Source organism: Perna viridis, chromosome 12, assembly GCF_037379345.1.
Source record: "Perna viridis isolate PV_CMFRI_1.1 ecotype Kerala chromosome 12, ASM3737934v1, whole genome shotgun sequence".
NCBI lineage: Eukaryota > Metazoa > Mollusca > Bivalvia > Mytilida > Mytilidae > Perna > Perna viridis.
In genome coordinates, this window is record NC_142456.1 from 20,482,260 (window position 1) to 20,498,511 (window position 16,252).

At 35.1% G+C, this 16,252-nt stretch overlaps 2 protein-coding genes across 2 annotated transcripts; one reads left to right on the forward strand and one right to left on the reverse strand.

The window, feature by feature from the left end:
• Window positions 1–1,146: 1,146 nt before the first annotated feature.
• On the reverse strand, window positions 1,147–2,830 carry LOC148601630 (uncharacterized). The gene is made up of 3 exons (XM_088555586.1): window positions 2,533–2,830; window positions 2,137–2,205; window positions 1,147–1,637 (listed from the first exon to the last, which is right to left on the reverse strand). The coding sequence occupies exons 1-3, from the start codon at window positions 2,798–2,800 to the stop codon at window positions 1,510–1,512; spliced, it is 465 nt and encodes a 154-aa protein (XP_088411712.1). The 5' UTR covers window positions 2,801–2,830; the 3' UTR covers window positions 1,147–1,509.
• Window positions 2,831–8,031: 5,201 nt separating this feature from the next.
• Window positions 8,032–14,729, forward strand: LOC148601631 (TLC domain-containing protein 2-like). Its single transcript, XM_088556154.1, has 4 exons — window positions 8,032–8,449; window positions 11,142–11,236; window positions 12,814–12,896; window positions 13,745–14,729. Exons 1-4 carry the CDS (start codon window positions 8,208–8,210, stop codon window positions 14,120–14,122), a joined length of 798 nt encoding a protein of 265 aa, XP_088412280.1. The 5' UTR covers window positions 8,032–8,207; the 3' UTR covers window positions 14,123–14,729.
• Window positions 14,730–16,252: the final 1,523 nt, after the last annotated feature.

A 16,252-nucleotide genomic window follows, 5' to 3' on the forward strand; every position in this document is an offset into this window, starting at 1 on the left:
TTGCCTTGAAAGTTTTCTTTTGGTCTTTGAAAAATAAGTAACAATAGTCCCGTCAGTAGGTATAAGGTGAGGAATGGTCTCTGCTTAGACTCCAAGAAGCCGAGCAGGGCCTCAAATTTAGTCAACAGCAAAGGTAGTCTCCACGAAATTGTTTTAAATTTTAAAAACAAAATAATTCATAATATCGAATTATTAAACACACTGCTTTTGAAATCACACTCCCCTAAACACTAATTTCACTAAACCTTGTCTGTATGTATGTATGACCATATCAGGTTGACTGGCCGCTAAGCTGGTTATGCTCTTCTTGTTAGGAGTAAAAATTTTGGAAGCATTTTAGCATCTTTGTATGTAAGCCAATGACTTTTGACTTGCAATACCACAAATATATTACCAAATTATATTAGCAATATGTCTTAACTCTATACGTAATTATAGTTGTAATTATATCATATATCTAGATTGAGATACCTTTTTTTTGTATATGCATTATAAGTATTTGTTAAAACCCTATATCTTCCCCTATATCACACCTCTAGACCTATATCGTCTCCCCTATATCACACCTCTAGAACTATATCGCATACCCTCTATCACAACTCTAGACTTTTTATCGCACCCCTTTACAGACTGTACTTAAAGTATGGTTAAAAGATATGATATAATGAACCCCGACCCGCGGGTGATATAGGTCGAGGGTTAATACAGCTTGTGATACACACTGGTGATACAGATTTTAACATGTTATGTTCAGTATATATTACTAGATTGTTTGATAGTAAAATGATATTAGCGCGATATTTTTAAGTCCGGTTGAATAGCCTGTCCATAATAGGCTATTCGACTGTATCCGGTTGAACAGTGCACAAGCTATTCAACCGGGTCTGGTCGAATATATAGCCAATGCCATAAAATTTAGATAAGGTTTTCATATTGTTAGTGAAATCCATGGTAACAGATTGTCCTGATTTTCAGTGTTGATTAAATTGTGCAGTTTACATGTATCCATGCACTTTAATATACACTCCCTTAGGTATCAGAAAAAAAAAATCACGCATGCAGTTACATCAAATCAGTTTAATTAAATAATCATTACAAACAATATTTGGATTCGATCCAGATTTATAAACACAGGACCTACATACATGTGTGTACTTCTCCTAAGACGGAGTTAAACTATTTATGACGTGGAGGGAATGTACCGTGTCCATCATTTCCCCGACCTGTCAAGGTCATTTCAAAAACAAAACGCTTAGAGCTCGACCTATACTGCGGCCTCAGTTTTATTCCCATGGAGAGTTTTAAGCAGGTTGTCTTCATTAACGGCTTTCAGTTTTTTCTCGTTTGTGATTTTAAAAATGCAGAAGAAAAGTTAAACTACTTGAACTTTCCGAGCAGAACATTTGTGACGCAACAGCCTTTGTAGACCAATAATTTGACTAAATGTCACAAGAGCAAATAATAGGTTTTAAAACTTGATAATTGAAATATATCCTTGAGTGGGTCTTTCTATTTGCTGGTTTTGTTGGCGTTTTTCCTCAGTTTGTCTTCGGTTTTTCTTATTTTATCACGAAGTTTCTTCTCACGTCTTTCAATGACTGCCAATCTCTTCAGCTCATAATCCTTTCCAAATTGCGCTGCAATAGATACAATGTCAAAAATACGTAGTATTACTTGGAACTTTAAAAAGCATGTCTCTTACCAGTCTTGTGTTATTTCATTTGTTTTTACCAGAGTCACAAATGTATTCTCGCAATAAACCGCTGAACTCGTGGCTTTGATAAAATAAGCAGGCAAGTTGTTAAGCGCATTTGTACACTAATTTTTATTGATGAAATTCATTCAATTGTGAAATACTATTGATACAAACAAGTGTTGAAATCTTTTGGTGTAGGGAGAAAATGTAAATGGTTATATAAATAAATTTAAGAACTAACATTTGCGGGATATTGTGATAATTCATTACAAGCACTTATCTACACTGTTTGGTGTGAAAATGTATTTTGCCAAAAAACAAAAACAAAACAAAACAAAATCCCGCAAGTGTGTTTTTATGTATAATTACATGTACTTTGTACTTTGTACTGTGTACATTTCGTTTTTTATGTCGCTGAGTGTTTAAAGACAGACACATACCCTTTCTATTCAGAGCTTCCTGACGTCGTGTACTTGCGAACTTCGCTCTTTCTCTGCTGTTATTTGCAACTGAAAAAGAGATACGAAGCTGACAAAGGATAAATCATCAAAACCCAACGAATAATTATCAGCATCCGTAATTTCTGATATAGCAAGTAGGGTATAAACGACGTTGTAATCAAAACTCAGTTCAGTTTTACTGGCATTTTTCATTTCGATGTACTGCAATATTTTGGTGTATGATTATGGAATCTTTATATTTATATCATGATTTTGATGTGATTTTTTTCCCTGGGTCATGTTTTCATTATTATATTTAGAGTCTGGTTAGACATCAGGACCGCTTGACTCAGACTAGTTGTCTTGCAAATGTAGTTTTCTTCTATCAAGACGTACCTCGAGATTGGTTGTTTTGAAGGAGAGCTGGTAAGCGACGTGGCTTCCTTGCCATGCTATCGCCATCTTGCATTATACTGAATGCTACTCCACCCCTGGCACTGTTGGTTTCCACCGATATGATCCCACATGTTTTCAACTCTCTTATTATTTCTTCCGACAGTTGTCGTTCTGGTAAAGCTAATTCACAGATGATTTCTGGTGACACTTTTCGCATGTCACCATTAAAACATGGTAAACAACCGGCTTTCACAAAGAGCGCTCCCATCTTAGAAGAGGTCTTTATGAAAATCCTACGACGTTCCCACGTTACCGATTATTACGTCGACGTCGTTAAGGTCATGTGAGATCAATTACGATTGCTGCCACCAACTTAAACTAAATTAAATTACTTTTAATATTTTTTTATGAAAAACGTTGTGGAGTTCATTGAAGATGGTGTAAGTCCTTTGTAGGTAGTGTAATTATTGCGACGATGCTAAGTTCTTACTTAGTATATCGTCGGTTTCTTTTGTTGTTTAGTTGGAGCATTTTCTCGGTACATTGATAATGAAGAATTCTTGACCAATTTGGTAGGCAAATCAGCATCGCTTAGAATGTAGTTGCACCACTCTTTATTTAAGCCGTCATAACATACATGTAGAAATGCAAAATCACGAAGTATGAATGTACTTATTCTATCAGCGCACTTTGTCCATGTACAAATGTATGCTAATGCTCAAAGATTCTGTAGTACACTGCAGTCTGGGTTGTTCATTTACTTTTACTTCCCTTCTTGTTTTCGTTTTGATTCAGCATACTGTTTGCACAGAATCTGTTTCGTTTTTTTTAAGGTTGCTTTTGAAGGTCCGTTGTTCCATAGCCGCAAATTAAATGAAAGGCGAAAGCTCCGAGCAGCGTCTGGCGTTAAAAATTCACACTAGACGCGGTAGCCAGCCCTCTGAGAAAATGCAAGAATCTTGCTAAGTCGGGGAAAAAGTGAATGCATCAATTTTATGCTACGTTATCCGATTGGCAAACGACGTATGATTTGAATTACACCCGAGAATTTCGAAAGGACTGTCTGCAGCGGTCACTAAGAGAGGAAACGAGCGTCTGTCTCTGCACGGAGCTTAGCAGGGCGGATCCAAAATGTAAGGTTAGGAAATTGGGTTAATATAATCCTAGATCATGAGCGAAGCGAGAAAAAAGTTTTTTAGGGTAGAAATTGTTTAAAAACATTAATTCATGCAATAAATCCTAATTTTAGGTGCGGATGCCCCATAAGGAATCGCACCACAGGAGTTGTTACCTTATCTTGAGAATTGGGTATCTGTGTTATCATTAGAGGTCATCATTTTTTGGTTGTTGAACTTCAAATCATTAAAAAGATGAAAGATCTAATGCACTACATTTTGTACATGTTCTTGTACATATTTCTTAGACGAAACCTTACTGTTAGAAATATTGAGTACTTGAACACATCTTAATTCGTCAGAATTGAAAGTTCTTTACATCACATTTCATTTTTTTATTATTACTATTTTTTAAAAATTTTTGTTTGTTTGTTTGATTGGTTGAAGGGCTGGGAGCTTTTAGAAAAAATAATTTCTGATCCGGCTGATTTATGTCCAAAATACGAGCATCTGAAATGTAACTTATTCTGGCCCACATTTGCCCATTATATAGTAAAACTATCCAGTTATTAATCGTATGTGAAAACGGCTCGCAAAGGGAAATCCAAGCTCAACAAGAAATCAAATGATTCTGCCTTACAATTAGATGTCGTGATTGGTGGTACACGTATTTTCTTACTTTGATTATCGTATGACGCATATTGAACAAATTCTATCTTTACACATTAAAAAGTACTGTCAAAGAAATAAAATGATATAACGAAGATGGAAATCACAGATTTTATGTAGAAATGTTATATGTGAAAAAGATATAATTTGCTTAGCAACGGTCTTGTAGGGACAAAACGATTTTTTGTCTAGGTGTTTAACTAAATGTAATGAAAATTAAAGTTTGTTTTTGCCTTCAAAACGTATTTCTCCCCATTCCAAAGGTCAAAGGGATATAACTACTCCCTTATTCATTGTATTATAAATTTCAGGTAATATGCACGACGAGATATATGTCCTAACTACCTACAAAGTTTCCTGACATTTGATGCTGTAGAGTCCGAGGAGTGCTTACAAATGTGTGGCAGACCCACAGACAGAGACAGAAAGTCAAACAGACAGTCCTGAAGACGGACAGGAAAAAACTATGTTTTCCCAACATAGTGGGGGGATACACCATTTCCTTGGAGTAGATCTGGTCACTGTAAACTTGGTTGTACATTTTAAGGAGGTAGACCTAGGGTAAGGGACATAACTCTTAAAAACATTGGAACGTTTGTATTCAGCATTTTACAACATTCTTATGTAAGCATCATGTTAACTTGGATGCATTTTATTCTGCTTAAAACGAAAGCTTGGGAGGTTATGGTGAAATTGAATAGAATACAAACATCACTGATTACATGAGTTATGTCCCTTACCCTAGGTATACCTCCTTAAATAAAAATAATCGTCCCGGGAAAAACTGAACATGTACATACCGGGCGAGATGTATGCATTTTTAATTAATGGAAAAATTCAGAGAGTGATATTTGATTGCATCAAACCTATTTTCTTCTATAGAATTAACTTGGATATATAGCTACCAGTCTTCGCGTAAATTATTTATTGAATATGAATTACCATATCTAGAGGCTTTGTGTTTTTCTAATTGTGCCCACCTGCATTTTGGTTTACTTTACCAAGTTGTGGTAAGAAAATGGATATTTTTAATCTTTATGTTCAGAGAGATAGAGAAAGAGTGAGATTATCGTCGTTTAAAATGGAGTATACCAATATTAGGCGGGAGCAAATAATGCGGTTTGCGATTACGTGTCAGTCCCTGTAAGAATCTGGCAATAGGTGAAATATGATACGAAAAAAAAAAAAAACAAATTTGAATGTTTAATTTGACTATTAGCACCAACAGAATCAAGGAAAACAGACAGAACTTTTATTTTGGTAAATTCAGGTATAATTTCATTGAAATGCACTGAAAATGAACATTTCAAAGGCAGAAAACTCTGTCGAAAACCGCATTTTTCTAACATTCAATTTAGAATTTTCTGAGCAAATCCAGTGATGTAGAGATAAAATCAAACTATCTACGCACTGAATCAATTTATATCGATCGTCTGAATTTTTACGCCTCAGATAATTGTAAAATTGCAAAAATGTGAGATACAAGCAGGAATGAAGGAAAGTACGGGGATCGAATTCAAATGTATGTAAACACAATAGTATTCTTGTGAATTCATCATTCTGATTCCGGAAAACATTTAATAAACACAACAACAACACTTGCGATGAATCGTAGCATGCAGTGCTCCAGTTTGTGAAATATTCAGGTTTCTCGGTGGTGTAATACATATTTTTTTCCAGATTTGTTTCAGACTTGACTTGATGTCAAAAACTATCAGATCATTCAAACTTAAGCACAATAATTGAAATAAAGCACATCCTTAGAAACATGTGCCTCCTAACTAGTTACATTTCTCAGTTGATAAGCTTTATCGCTCAAGCCCTACAAATTATCGCATAGAAAACTATGTGTCATGTAAAAGCGCTTAGTTTCTGTAAACCTAGATCCAGACACGTACATTAACATAAACGCCTTAAAATGAAATTTGAAAACATGTGTCTGGGGCAGGAAACACCGTGCTCTTTTGAGGCATCTTAATTGATAATAAGGGTCTTTTCAAATAGAGAAAGCATCCTTGAATGAAATAATATCGTCAGATTGGTGAGGTTTTGACATGCATGCTTCTGATTTTTCCTGTTTTGCCTGATTAATTCTTACAAGAACAATTAATACGTCAAACGTAAGTGACGAACGTGGACTCATGGATAATAACTGTAGTTTGATACGAGTATGAGATCGACTTTCTTTTCATTACTTAATCATGCAACGGTGCCGATAGCTTTGAATATTATAATACCGTTCTGTTTGTACAAAACTTTGGAAAGTGTGACAAGGTCCAACTGATAAAGTACTCTCAATTCATAAGACCTTCCAAGTCAGTCAAGAGTTAGGAAAAGAAGGTACTGAATATAAGTATATATACTAAGACAGGTGGACCGAGAGATTTACATACGGCAGTCATTTTTTCCCTTAAAGATAAAATGGGGAAATGACGACGATCTTTTTTTCCCAGAAATTCTTCTCCCAGTAACTGTTACCGCCCCAACCCCCACCCCACCACCCCCTCGACATACACCACACACATGATCCGCCTCTGAAAATTGATAGTTTTTATATTTAAATTTGAACAAGAAAACTTAATTAACCCATTCCTTAAAAGTAAATGAGTATGCAACCTTATCTACTGATACAGGTAAATACATTTGGGTCAGGCGAATTATATATACTGAATATTACAAGTCAAAATCTGTATCACATGCTGTATCAACCCGAGTCTCCTATACCATCCCAAGGGCCACCGATATAAGATATGCGATATAGCTCTAGGGGATGTGATATAGGGTATGCGATATATGTCTAGGGTGTGATATAGGGTATGCGATATAAAGTTGGCGATATAGGGTTTAAACAAACACTTATAATGCAAATTAATCTAAATTTATGATATATACATATATGAAAAAAATCGTCTGGTCTCATAGGTTAGTAAGGGATGCTCTCTTCGAGTTCAACACCGATAACGATTATCGCCCCATTTTTTAATTTCTGAGGGCCTAATTATAGATGTAATTCTATGGGTATATAAATTATAAATATACCAGGGAGTAAAGTCCCTCAATAAAGAGTGTTGGTCTGTTATAGATTACTGAAAAAACCCCGAACCGTCTCGGTGGTCTCTGGGTAACGTGCTCGCCTCGATGGCGGAAGGTCGTGGGTTCGATCCCCATAGCCGAGGTCGAGGCACACCAAAGATTGTCTACCAATCTTGCGGTATTCAAGGGATAGAGAGGTGATTGGTTGGCTGGGAGAATAATGAGTGCTAGTGGAGTGGCCTAACTACCTGCACGCTAGCACAATAAATATCCGGCTCAGTGTGTCGGACTTTACTACAAAGCAGGGTCTGTTCGACTGATCAATATGGTCAATCGTTCTCTTCAATAAAATATCAGCGTTTCCAAATGGCGGTTATCACGCAGTTTCCATTTACATATACGGACTTCAAATAAGTCTTATCCAGATAATACTCGAATATGAAAGCCCGGTCTGTGTATTATCTCGGTATATACAGTCATAAACTTGAACACGCATTAATGTATTTCATGTTTTCAAATTTAACATTTTAATGCGATTATTCTATTCCAGGCAGTGCAGAAGTTTTAAATGGTTATTTTGTTTTAATTTTTAATATTGAACAAATGAAACCTTCGAAATCGCAAGTTGACCAATTGAAAGCGGATCTGTAAATATTTAATTGTATATTATGATACTAAATAAATCGCGTTACAGTCATTTTAATTCTGTGTTCACGGATGAATACAGGTTAATCCACTTTGTGATAAAAATTTTCACTTGAATGAGAAAATATTGTTACATTCTTGGACATATAAATGTAGTATTATGGATGTTTCATCGTAAAATTATATAGGCCAGATTTTACACGAAGATCGGAAATGGCGTTGGACAGTGAACTACTCGGAACACATCACCTACCGCATTATGTAAATGATGGAGTTTACTTTTGGGTAACATATGTGACGTTTTCACTAAGTTTGATGTTCTTTGGCGCTGCCAATGGAATCGTTCGGTGGTATGGTACTCCTAGCAGAATCAATTTGAAAGATACGTGGTTATGGCGTAATTTGTCGGTTTCTGCAATCCATGGATTCTTCGTTGGAATCTGGAGCATCTCAAGGTATCATATATAATTCAATAATTCAGAAACATCTCTTACTGCAATGTACATGACTTTTGTACACGTGTTAAATTTGCTCATTTGTCATATGTTACATACTTGTGTAGAGCAAGTATTTATAAATTTTGTTTGAATGATGTAGAGTATTACCCCCCCCCCCCCCGGGAGAATGTCTGCCGGTTTACAAATACATGTACCACCACCTTAACCTATTACATGTACATGTATATCTGTTGATTAGCATTCTGGCAAAACTGGTAGTAAAATATTTATGTATTTGTTTATTGAAACATTTAAACGCGAATGAATTTGTAAATAATATATGTAGTACACAGTATATAGTGGTACTTGATTACAATTAAGTTGTCGACTTGTATATCTAAAATGAAATGTGGTACATGTACATGTATAATGTTTAGCTCGTGGTACTTCAATGATAATACTTGCGGTTGTTTTTGTTTTTTGGTTTTTTTTTTTTCATGTTAACTTCGACTACGTTTACAACCTCTTTGTTATTTAGTTTCTTCAATGAAAAATATTTAAGCGTATACATTAGTTATTCATTTCCTGATGTCACATTACACACTACAAAATACTGTGCATACTTAAAATACAGGTGAACGAAGGGAGAAGCCTTATTGTATGAAAAGTGTACTATAAGTTTCCTTTTTGTTACACCCCACTGAATTTGAAATTTTTAACAAAGATGATACCATCAAATGGCAATAAGATATAATATATGATGGGGAAAATCAATGAACGGCGACTTTGCTTAAAGCTTGTCAATAAAATTTAATGGCAATCCTTGTAACATATTTTTATTTGCAAGATCTCAATGTCAGCGATATATGAATTAAATTTAATTCGTTACTCTTCCAGCTGTTTCATCCCGATCGTTGTCCCGAAGGCATGTCAATTTTCATTTTAATTTGTATATACATGTAATGTGCACCTTTGTCGGATTTGTGTAATGCACGAAATGAAAAACGATTTGGTTTGCTAAATTTTTACGTTGCAACTCTTTTTTTTCTTGAACGTACTTATATGTCAGTTTTGAATGTAGATATCAGTCAATTTGTCGTAAAAAAATTGAGTCGGTATTGTGGTGCATCTTTGGCAACAAAAAGTTAGTATGAGCATCCATTTGGGATTTTTTTACTGAGGCACTAGGATAACGCACATTATTTACAGTTTTGAAATAAGGGACGGTCCTATTCTTTTGGCCTTCCTTTCTCGCTATAACAGTCCCATTATCAACTCTGTACTTAAAACTAAGAACTGTACATAGACAATTGATCAAATAGGTACGTGAATCAATCAAACCACGAAAACTGATGTTCTAAGGTATCGTACAACGCGTGAACGGACGGACAGACAGGCGATGGTATCGCTCAGAACACACATATTATAGCTTCCAAACAAGTCACAATCCCCCATAACTTTAGATTGCACCCAGTTGATGTGTTGATATATTACGTAAATATAATATGGTTTATACAAAGCCTGCATAACGTTGTGCCCCACACTTACAACAGACAGTTCAATTTAATATCATTTTTCATATACAAAGATAAATTGATTATCTCTTTAAATACAAAGATTGTAGTTATGGTCCGGGATATCCGGTTTACTTGTGTCCATTAATTGGAAGATATCCGACAGTAAGAAATTAAAAAAAAAATCCAAATCTAGGCGGTTATGCATCAGTTCCCAACATAAAAAGAATGAATGTGTAAAAGAAACCACCCCCACCGGGATGACACATGAGTCGTCAAACCATCACACCACAGGGCAGACTGCAGCTAGCCCAAAAATCAACATTATGCACAAGTACAGCGAACTAGTTGCCCCTATATACTTTAATGTATTCATGAAAAAAAAATCAAAACGGTTTGAGGGAAAACGAGATTTTCTGCACTATCGGAAAGTTACTCTAATCGTCTTCAATAACATATATTACTATATACGAAATTAGAAAATAAAACTGCTTATTTTACATGTATCAAGTACCAATCCGTATAAAATTGAGACATTGCCGACAAGGTGCAGAAGACGCCAGCCATAACAAACGATGCTTTATCGGTTTTGACACACCATAACCTTGCGTAATTTTATTCGTTAATTTCTGTACACAGATCTCGTATTGAGGAGAAATAACATAAATTGAATCAGAACAACAATGATAACCCTTGTAAGAGTAACCAAGGGAACCAAGGTTATAGCGGTAATCAAAAGAATGCAATGCAGGGACAAAGACCAGACATGGAAAACAGACGTACACAACAAAGAACATAAAGTAACTAAAATCAAACATACAAAGTAACAAAAGAAAATGAGCAACTCGGACTCAACTAAAAACTGGGAGCATGGACCAGGTGCACCGGTAGGGTAAGCGTCCTTTGCTTTTTCTAGAAACACCCGCCGAGTTGTTCATAAAAAGTCAAGTTCGGGGTAGACAAACGAGGGAAGGAAAAACATGACCCGTTGAATAAACCAGTTTTCATGGTGCAAGTATACAATCTATATAAATTATTTATCTCCAAAGGTCAGCAACAATTGACCCTGACTGGTAATTTGGTCTGTAAATGTTCCTGAATCAGAAATACAATATTTTTGTGGGTGTTATGTGTGACATGCATGCACCATCTCCTGCCTGTTATTTACAACTACTGCTAAGTACTTATTTTTTCAGTGTGATATGCCATTACTCAGAGAAACCAACAATAGTGGAGGATCCATTGTTCTATTTTAACACATCATCTTATCAAATGATGATCGTGTCAATGGGTAAGTTCACCAAGAAAGGTTGATTTTACTCAAAATGGTGACATTATAGCGATTTTTTTGCATGAAATTAATAATTCACGGAACTATCGCCATGACCGTGGTAAGTTACTAAATGTCATAGCTTCTTCATTATGTTCAGATCCTACGCAGGTTCATAAAAGGTTAGTTCCGATCCAGAAGTTTGTAAAAGTAGATTCCAGGCTATGAAATTTCGAAAAGAAAATGTAATAATTGTGTAATCCTAGTCCGAAATTGCTCTGATGTCCAATGGCTGATTTGAAAGACAAACTGGGGCCGTGTGCCGTCAGAGCTTATCCCATATAAAAAACAGGATTTTGCGCACCAAGATGCGCGGTTAAAGATTTAAAATTCATTAATTCAATACCTCTTTAAAATTTTAAATTTAAAACTTGACTTGTAATGAAGTTTATACTATTATTAAACAATATTTTGTATATGATTTTCTGCATTTTTTGTAAATTTGAGAATGGAAATTTAAAAAAAATCACATAATGTTGTGATCTTGAACTTATGAAATTCACTAAGTTCAAGACCACAGAGTCAAATATTGTGAAACTTCGAAAAACTAAGCAGTGTGCAAATTTCATATACAGTGAACAACATGCAACACGTCAATAGTTTTGTCTGTTGCAACAAAAAATAACTATTTTTAAGTTTATAGAATAACATCTTTCTAGCCAAATCCCGTGTTTTTGATATGGAACAAGCTCAGACGTCCCACGACCCAAGCCTGTCTTGCAAATCCGCTGTTGGACGTCAGAGCAAAATCGGACTAGTGGAATCCCCCACCCCCGAGAATTCTCTCCTGTATCCGCCAATGTCCTCGGAAGCTTTATCAAGAATAGCAGCACTTGTCAGCCCCCACCATCATTTTCGAAGCATAAATGCTACATTGTAGGTTTATGTATATCGGAAAACCGTAAATAATTGAGAAAAAAAATATCTAGTTTTAACATTTGTATGAAACCTGAAAAAATGTAAAGATCAGGAATAAGCATGCACAGCATCCAAATAATACTCTCTTGTTCATCATAAACTGATGCGTTTATATTCAGAAGTCACCAAAAGGATCTTTAACAGTGGCGGATCCAAAGGGAGGGTTCAAGGGTTGGCACCCCTCCTTTTTATTGGAATTTTTTTTCAAATGTAAAATTGACAAAAAATTGCAAATATTGGCCTAGCACCCTCCTTTTTCCGATGATCCCCGGGTGGCACCCCTTCTTTTCAAAGTGTCTCGATCCGCCCTGTTTAATAAGTGTCAACATACTTTCAAGTTAGCTCTAGAAGGCCCCGACAACAGGTGCGTTGTACATTATCATTTAATTAATAATACACCATATAAGAAACCCAAGTTAACTTTTATAATTACGATATTATTATGGTACTTAAAAAAAAAGTTATTTGCGCCATAGTGTATACTCTTAAAATTAAAAACGCATGCATGACGCTTTGAAATATACTTAAAAATTTTATAATTAGTTATTATTTATTTATATATGATTATTTTTATATTCATTTTTATTGTTGACCTTTAAATATTTTGTGTATTGTTTTAGGATACTTCCTTTATGATGCTTTAGACACAATTGCTAATAGTTCTTTGAAGAAAAGCAAAGAAATACTGATACATCATGCAGTGGTAAGTTTTGTTAATTATAATTGGTTAAGAACAATCAATATATGAAAATCAGAGAAAAACAAGAAAAACAGATACATGTATTTGAATATTAAAAAATATATATCGGTAAAATTATATAGTACAAGAAACATAACAAATATACAGAAGGTGGTCTCCTGGTACCATGTTTGCCTCGAGTGGTTGAGGTCGTGGGTTTGATCTTCGGTAGAGTCCTACAGAAGACATCACTTCCTCTTCGCAAAACACGAAGGATGTGTAGTGATCTTTGACGTGACAACTGATTGGTTCAAAGCCGGAATACTGTGACATAGTATTGCATGTCTATCTGTAAATGTGGAAAAGGGTGGTGGTGATGGTGTTTTTGTGAGCTAGCACATGAACTTGAAATCTGGCTCGGCGTATCGGACAAGTTCTTAGCAGGGGTAGATCAGATGTTCTTGTCCTGAAATGTATGCGTGGATGTCTGCTGTAGGACCTAAAACTATACAATCAATTAACCATCAAATGATAAAATATACTTAAATTCAATTATATTTGTTGTTGACGTGACAAAAAAATGTGCACCATTAAGGATCAAGGATTTCAGGTTATGGGGCATGGATAGACTTGAAAGACCACGCGAAGCCAGAAAAATCACATTTTTGGTACGGAATTAATGAAAAATCAAGGTTTCATGCAAATCAAATGTTTACCCAATTTTTGTGGGTTTACGCTTAGTCCGCCCCATAGTAAGAAATCCACACTTGCAATATTACAGATGTTCAGCTCAGATTTCATTTCCCATTACATGTATGTGATAAATTGACTATTACTCATATGGTAACTTTTCAAATTTACTTTTATTTCAGATTATTTTGGGCTTTGGATATTACTGGTTTAAGATGATAGGGATAGGATATGCTCACCTATGCCTTCTTTCCGAGTTCAGCAGTTTTCTCCTCCATGTCAGAAAATTGTTACGGTTATATAACGTCCCGTTAAACACTATTTATTATACATTATTTTCAATTTTCAATCTAGTTTCATTTTTTGCTCTTAGACTTATACCGTTAAGCTTTGTGGTGTATAGATTCTATCCGGAATTTTTCATGATGCGGGTACCATTTTCTGTTTATTTTACTTTATGCTCGTTTGGATTAGTTATATATCTGATAAACGTTGGATTTTTCCTGAAGTTGGTGCAATCAGATATTATACGTCGTATTCATTTGAAAAAATCCAGCTGACGGAGAATTTTTAATAGTACTTTGCAAAGGAAAACGTGCCTCTGACATCGTAATGTGATGTTTTAAAAATGTCAATTACAACTTCAAAGGGTAGGTGTGATGTTAAGTGTCAGTCCCTGTCAGAATCAGGCAGTACGTGAAACATGGTATAGAAAAAACCCCACAATTTTGAAAGTGTAATTTGACTGTTTGCACCATCAAAATCAAGGAAAAAGACAATATTTTTCATATCATGCTGGCCCATTGAGTTACAATTTCATTGAAATACACTGAAAATGAACGTTTCAAGGACTGTACCGTCACAGATAACTCAGTCAAAAACCTCATTTTTCTAAGATTCTATGGACAAAATTCTGAGCAAATCCAATGGTGCAGAGATCAAATAATGGTCTTTTCAAATAGAGAAAGCATCCATGAGTGAAATTATATTGTCAGATCTTTGTTTTTTATGACATGCATGTTTCTGATTTTTGTTCCAATTTGCCTGATTCTTACAAATACTTACGCTTAATAATATATATTGTTCAAATGTTTGTCTATGTATCCATGCATTTTATGTATTTATATATATTTATATGATATTAAAATGTAGTAATTTGCTTATATATGTCATAATTCGAGTTATGTTTTATATGCATAAAATCATGAGAGAAATTATAGGTGACGTCTATAACTGTATAATTTTTTTCTAGATGGAAGGTAATACTGTGCTATTATAAGGCTCTTACCTTTTTGGATGGTTGCCAAGATTTTTTTTCAGAAAAAAAAGTTTTAACTATGAGTAAAAAAATTCTAAATCTGAATACTGTGAACAAAATATAAGTACATGTATTTAAAGAAGTACGAACGCGCCCTACCCCTTCGGTAAGAAAATGGGCAGATAGCGCTGCCTGACCAATAAAGGTCTACTCCAGTGATTTCCAATGATTTAGATTTAATTTCAATGATTTAAATGTTTAATCAACCAATATTTCCGAGCATTGAAGAGGGGCCCGCCCCTTGGGTCTGCCTATAGTCTTTTTTTTAATCTCTTCCTAATCGTATCACTCCACTATCAGTTTCTCTGTTCTTCTGGACATGTTAAGATTTGACAAAACTAAGAATAATTAAAACCTCGATTGATAAGATTCATTGATTAATTGTTCAAGAAAAATTATCATACACAGTTGTAATGTATGTGGATGGACAAACTACATCCAGGATAAATGATGGAAAACAAATTATGAAGTGGTCATTAATTTGTCTGTAGTACACATCAAAGGCGGATTTGGGCGGGGCGTGGCGGGTGTGTGTCCTTAAAATTTAGAAACATACATTTTTTTTAAACCTAATTGTAGAACACTTAACGCGGAAAGCAATGCTGAAATTGACTGTAAGTTATACATGAAATTAGAAGAGAATTTATAAAGCCCTCACATTACATGAGGTTAAATAATCAAGAACTACTTTAGTAAGCTTACTGTAAGTACAGATGAGGTCATTTCTAACCTCTCAGAGGAACGGCCAGAAGACTCGGCTCTGGGACAGTCTAAATATGTCCAAGAACAGTTCTAGGGTCACCTCTTTTGGAAGCTCTAGCAGTGCCGGCTCTACGAGAACAGTTCTACTAGTAGAGCCGGCTCTACTGCTAGAACTGTCAGAATAGCTGGTTCAAGAACTGTTCTAAATCTGTCATAGAACTGTTCTTCTGATTGTTCTTGGACAGTTTGGTGAGAGGTTAGAACTAATTCCATCTGTAAATATCCGTGTAGCTTTTTTCGGCGTCCTGCACTTCAGTAACAATATAGCCATTGACAGAAATTCTGTTCTTATTTTGTTAAAAATAAGCCAATGTATTTTAAACATAACATGGATGTCAAAATGTTGGAACTGTGTCATTGACAGCATATTTGTCCAGTGTGGTAGGCAGACAGTCGGTATATCGATTGGAACTAATTTTGCCTCTCTGATCGCCTACAGATTCAAAACAAAAAACAAAACAAAAAAAAACTAAACAAAACAAAACAGAAATAACGGTATAGATGACCTTATATATGTATGTATCTATCATTGGATAGTTCTAAATTCGGATTTTTACATCGCAACTAAACGAAATAACTTTAGAAAGGACACTAGAGCAACTGGGCGGTC

Excerpts from the sequence above, each read along its gene's own strand:
- LOC148601630 (XM_088555586.1), bottom strand. The coding sequence starts at position 2,800 with ATGGGAGCGCTCTTTGTGAAAGCCGGTTGTTTACCATGTTTTAATGGT. Across the intron at positions 2,206-2,532 it reads TCAAAACAACCAATCTCGAG|TTGCAAATAACAGCAGAGAA; the intron begins GTACGTCTTGAT and ends TCTCTTTTTCAG. Across the intron at positions 1,638-2,136 it reads GGAAGCTCTGAATAGAAAGG|CGCAATTTGGAAAGGATTAT; the intron begins GTATGTGTCTGT and ends TATCTATTGCAG.
- LOC148601631 (XM_088556154.1), top strand. The coding sequence starts at position 8,208 with ATGGCGTTGGACAGTGAACTACTCGGAACACATCACCTACCGCATTAT. Across the intron at positions 11,237-12,813 it reads AATGATGATCGTGTCAATGG|GATACTTCCTTTATGATGCT; the intron begins GTAAGTTCACCA and ends GTATTGTTTTAG. Across the intron at positions 12,897-13,744 it reads TACTGATACATCATGCAGTG|ATTATTTTGGGCTTTGGATA; the intron begins GTAAGTTTTGTT and ends CTTTTATTTCAG.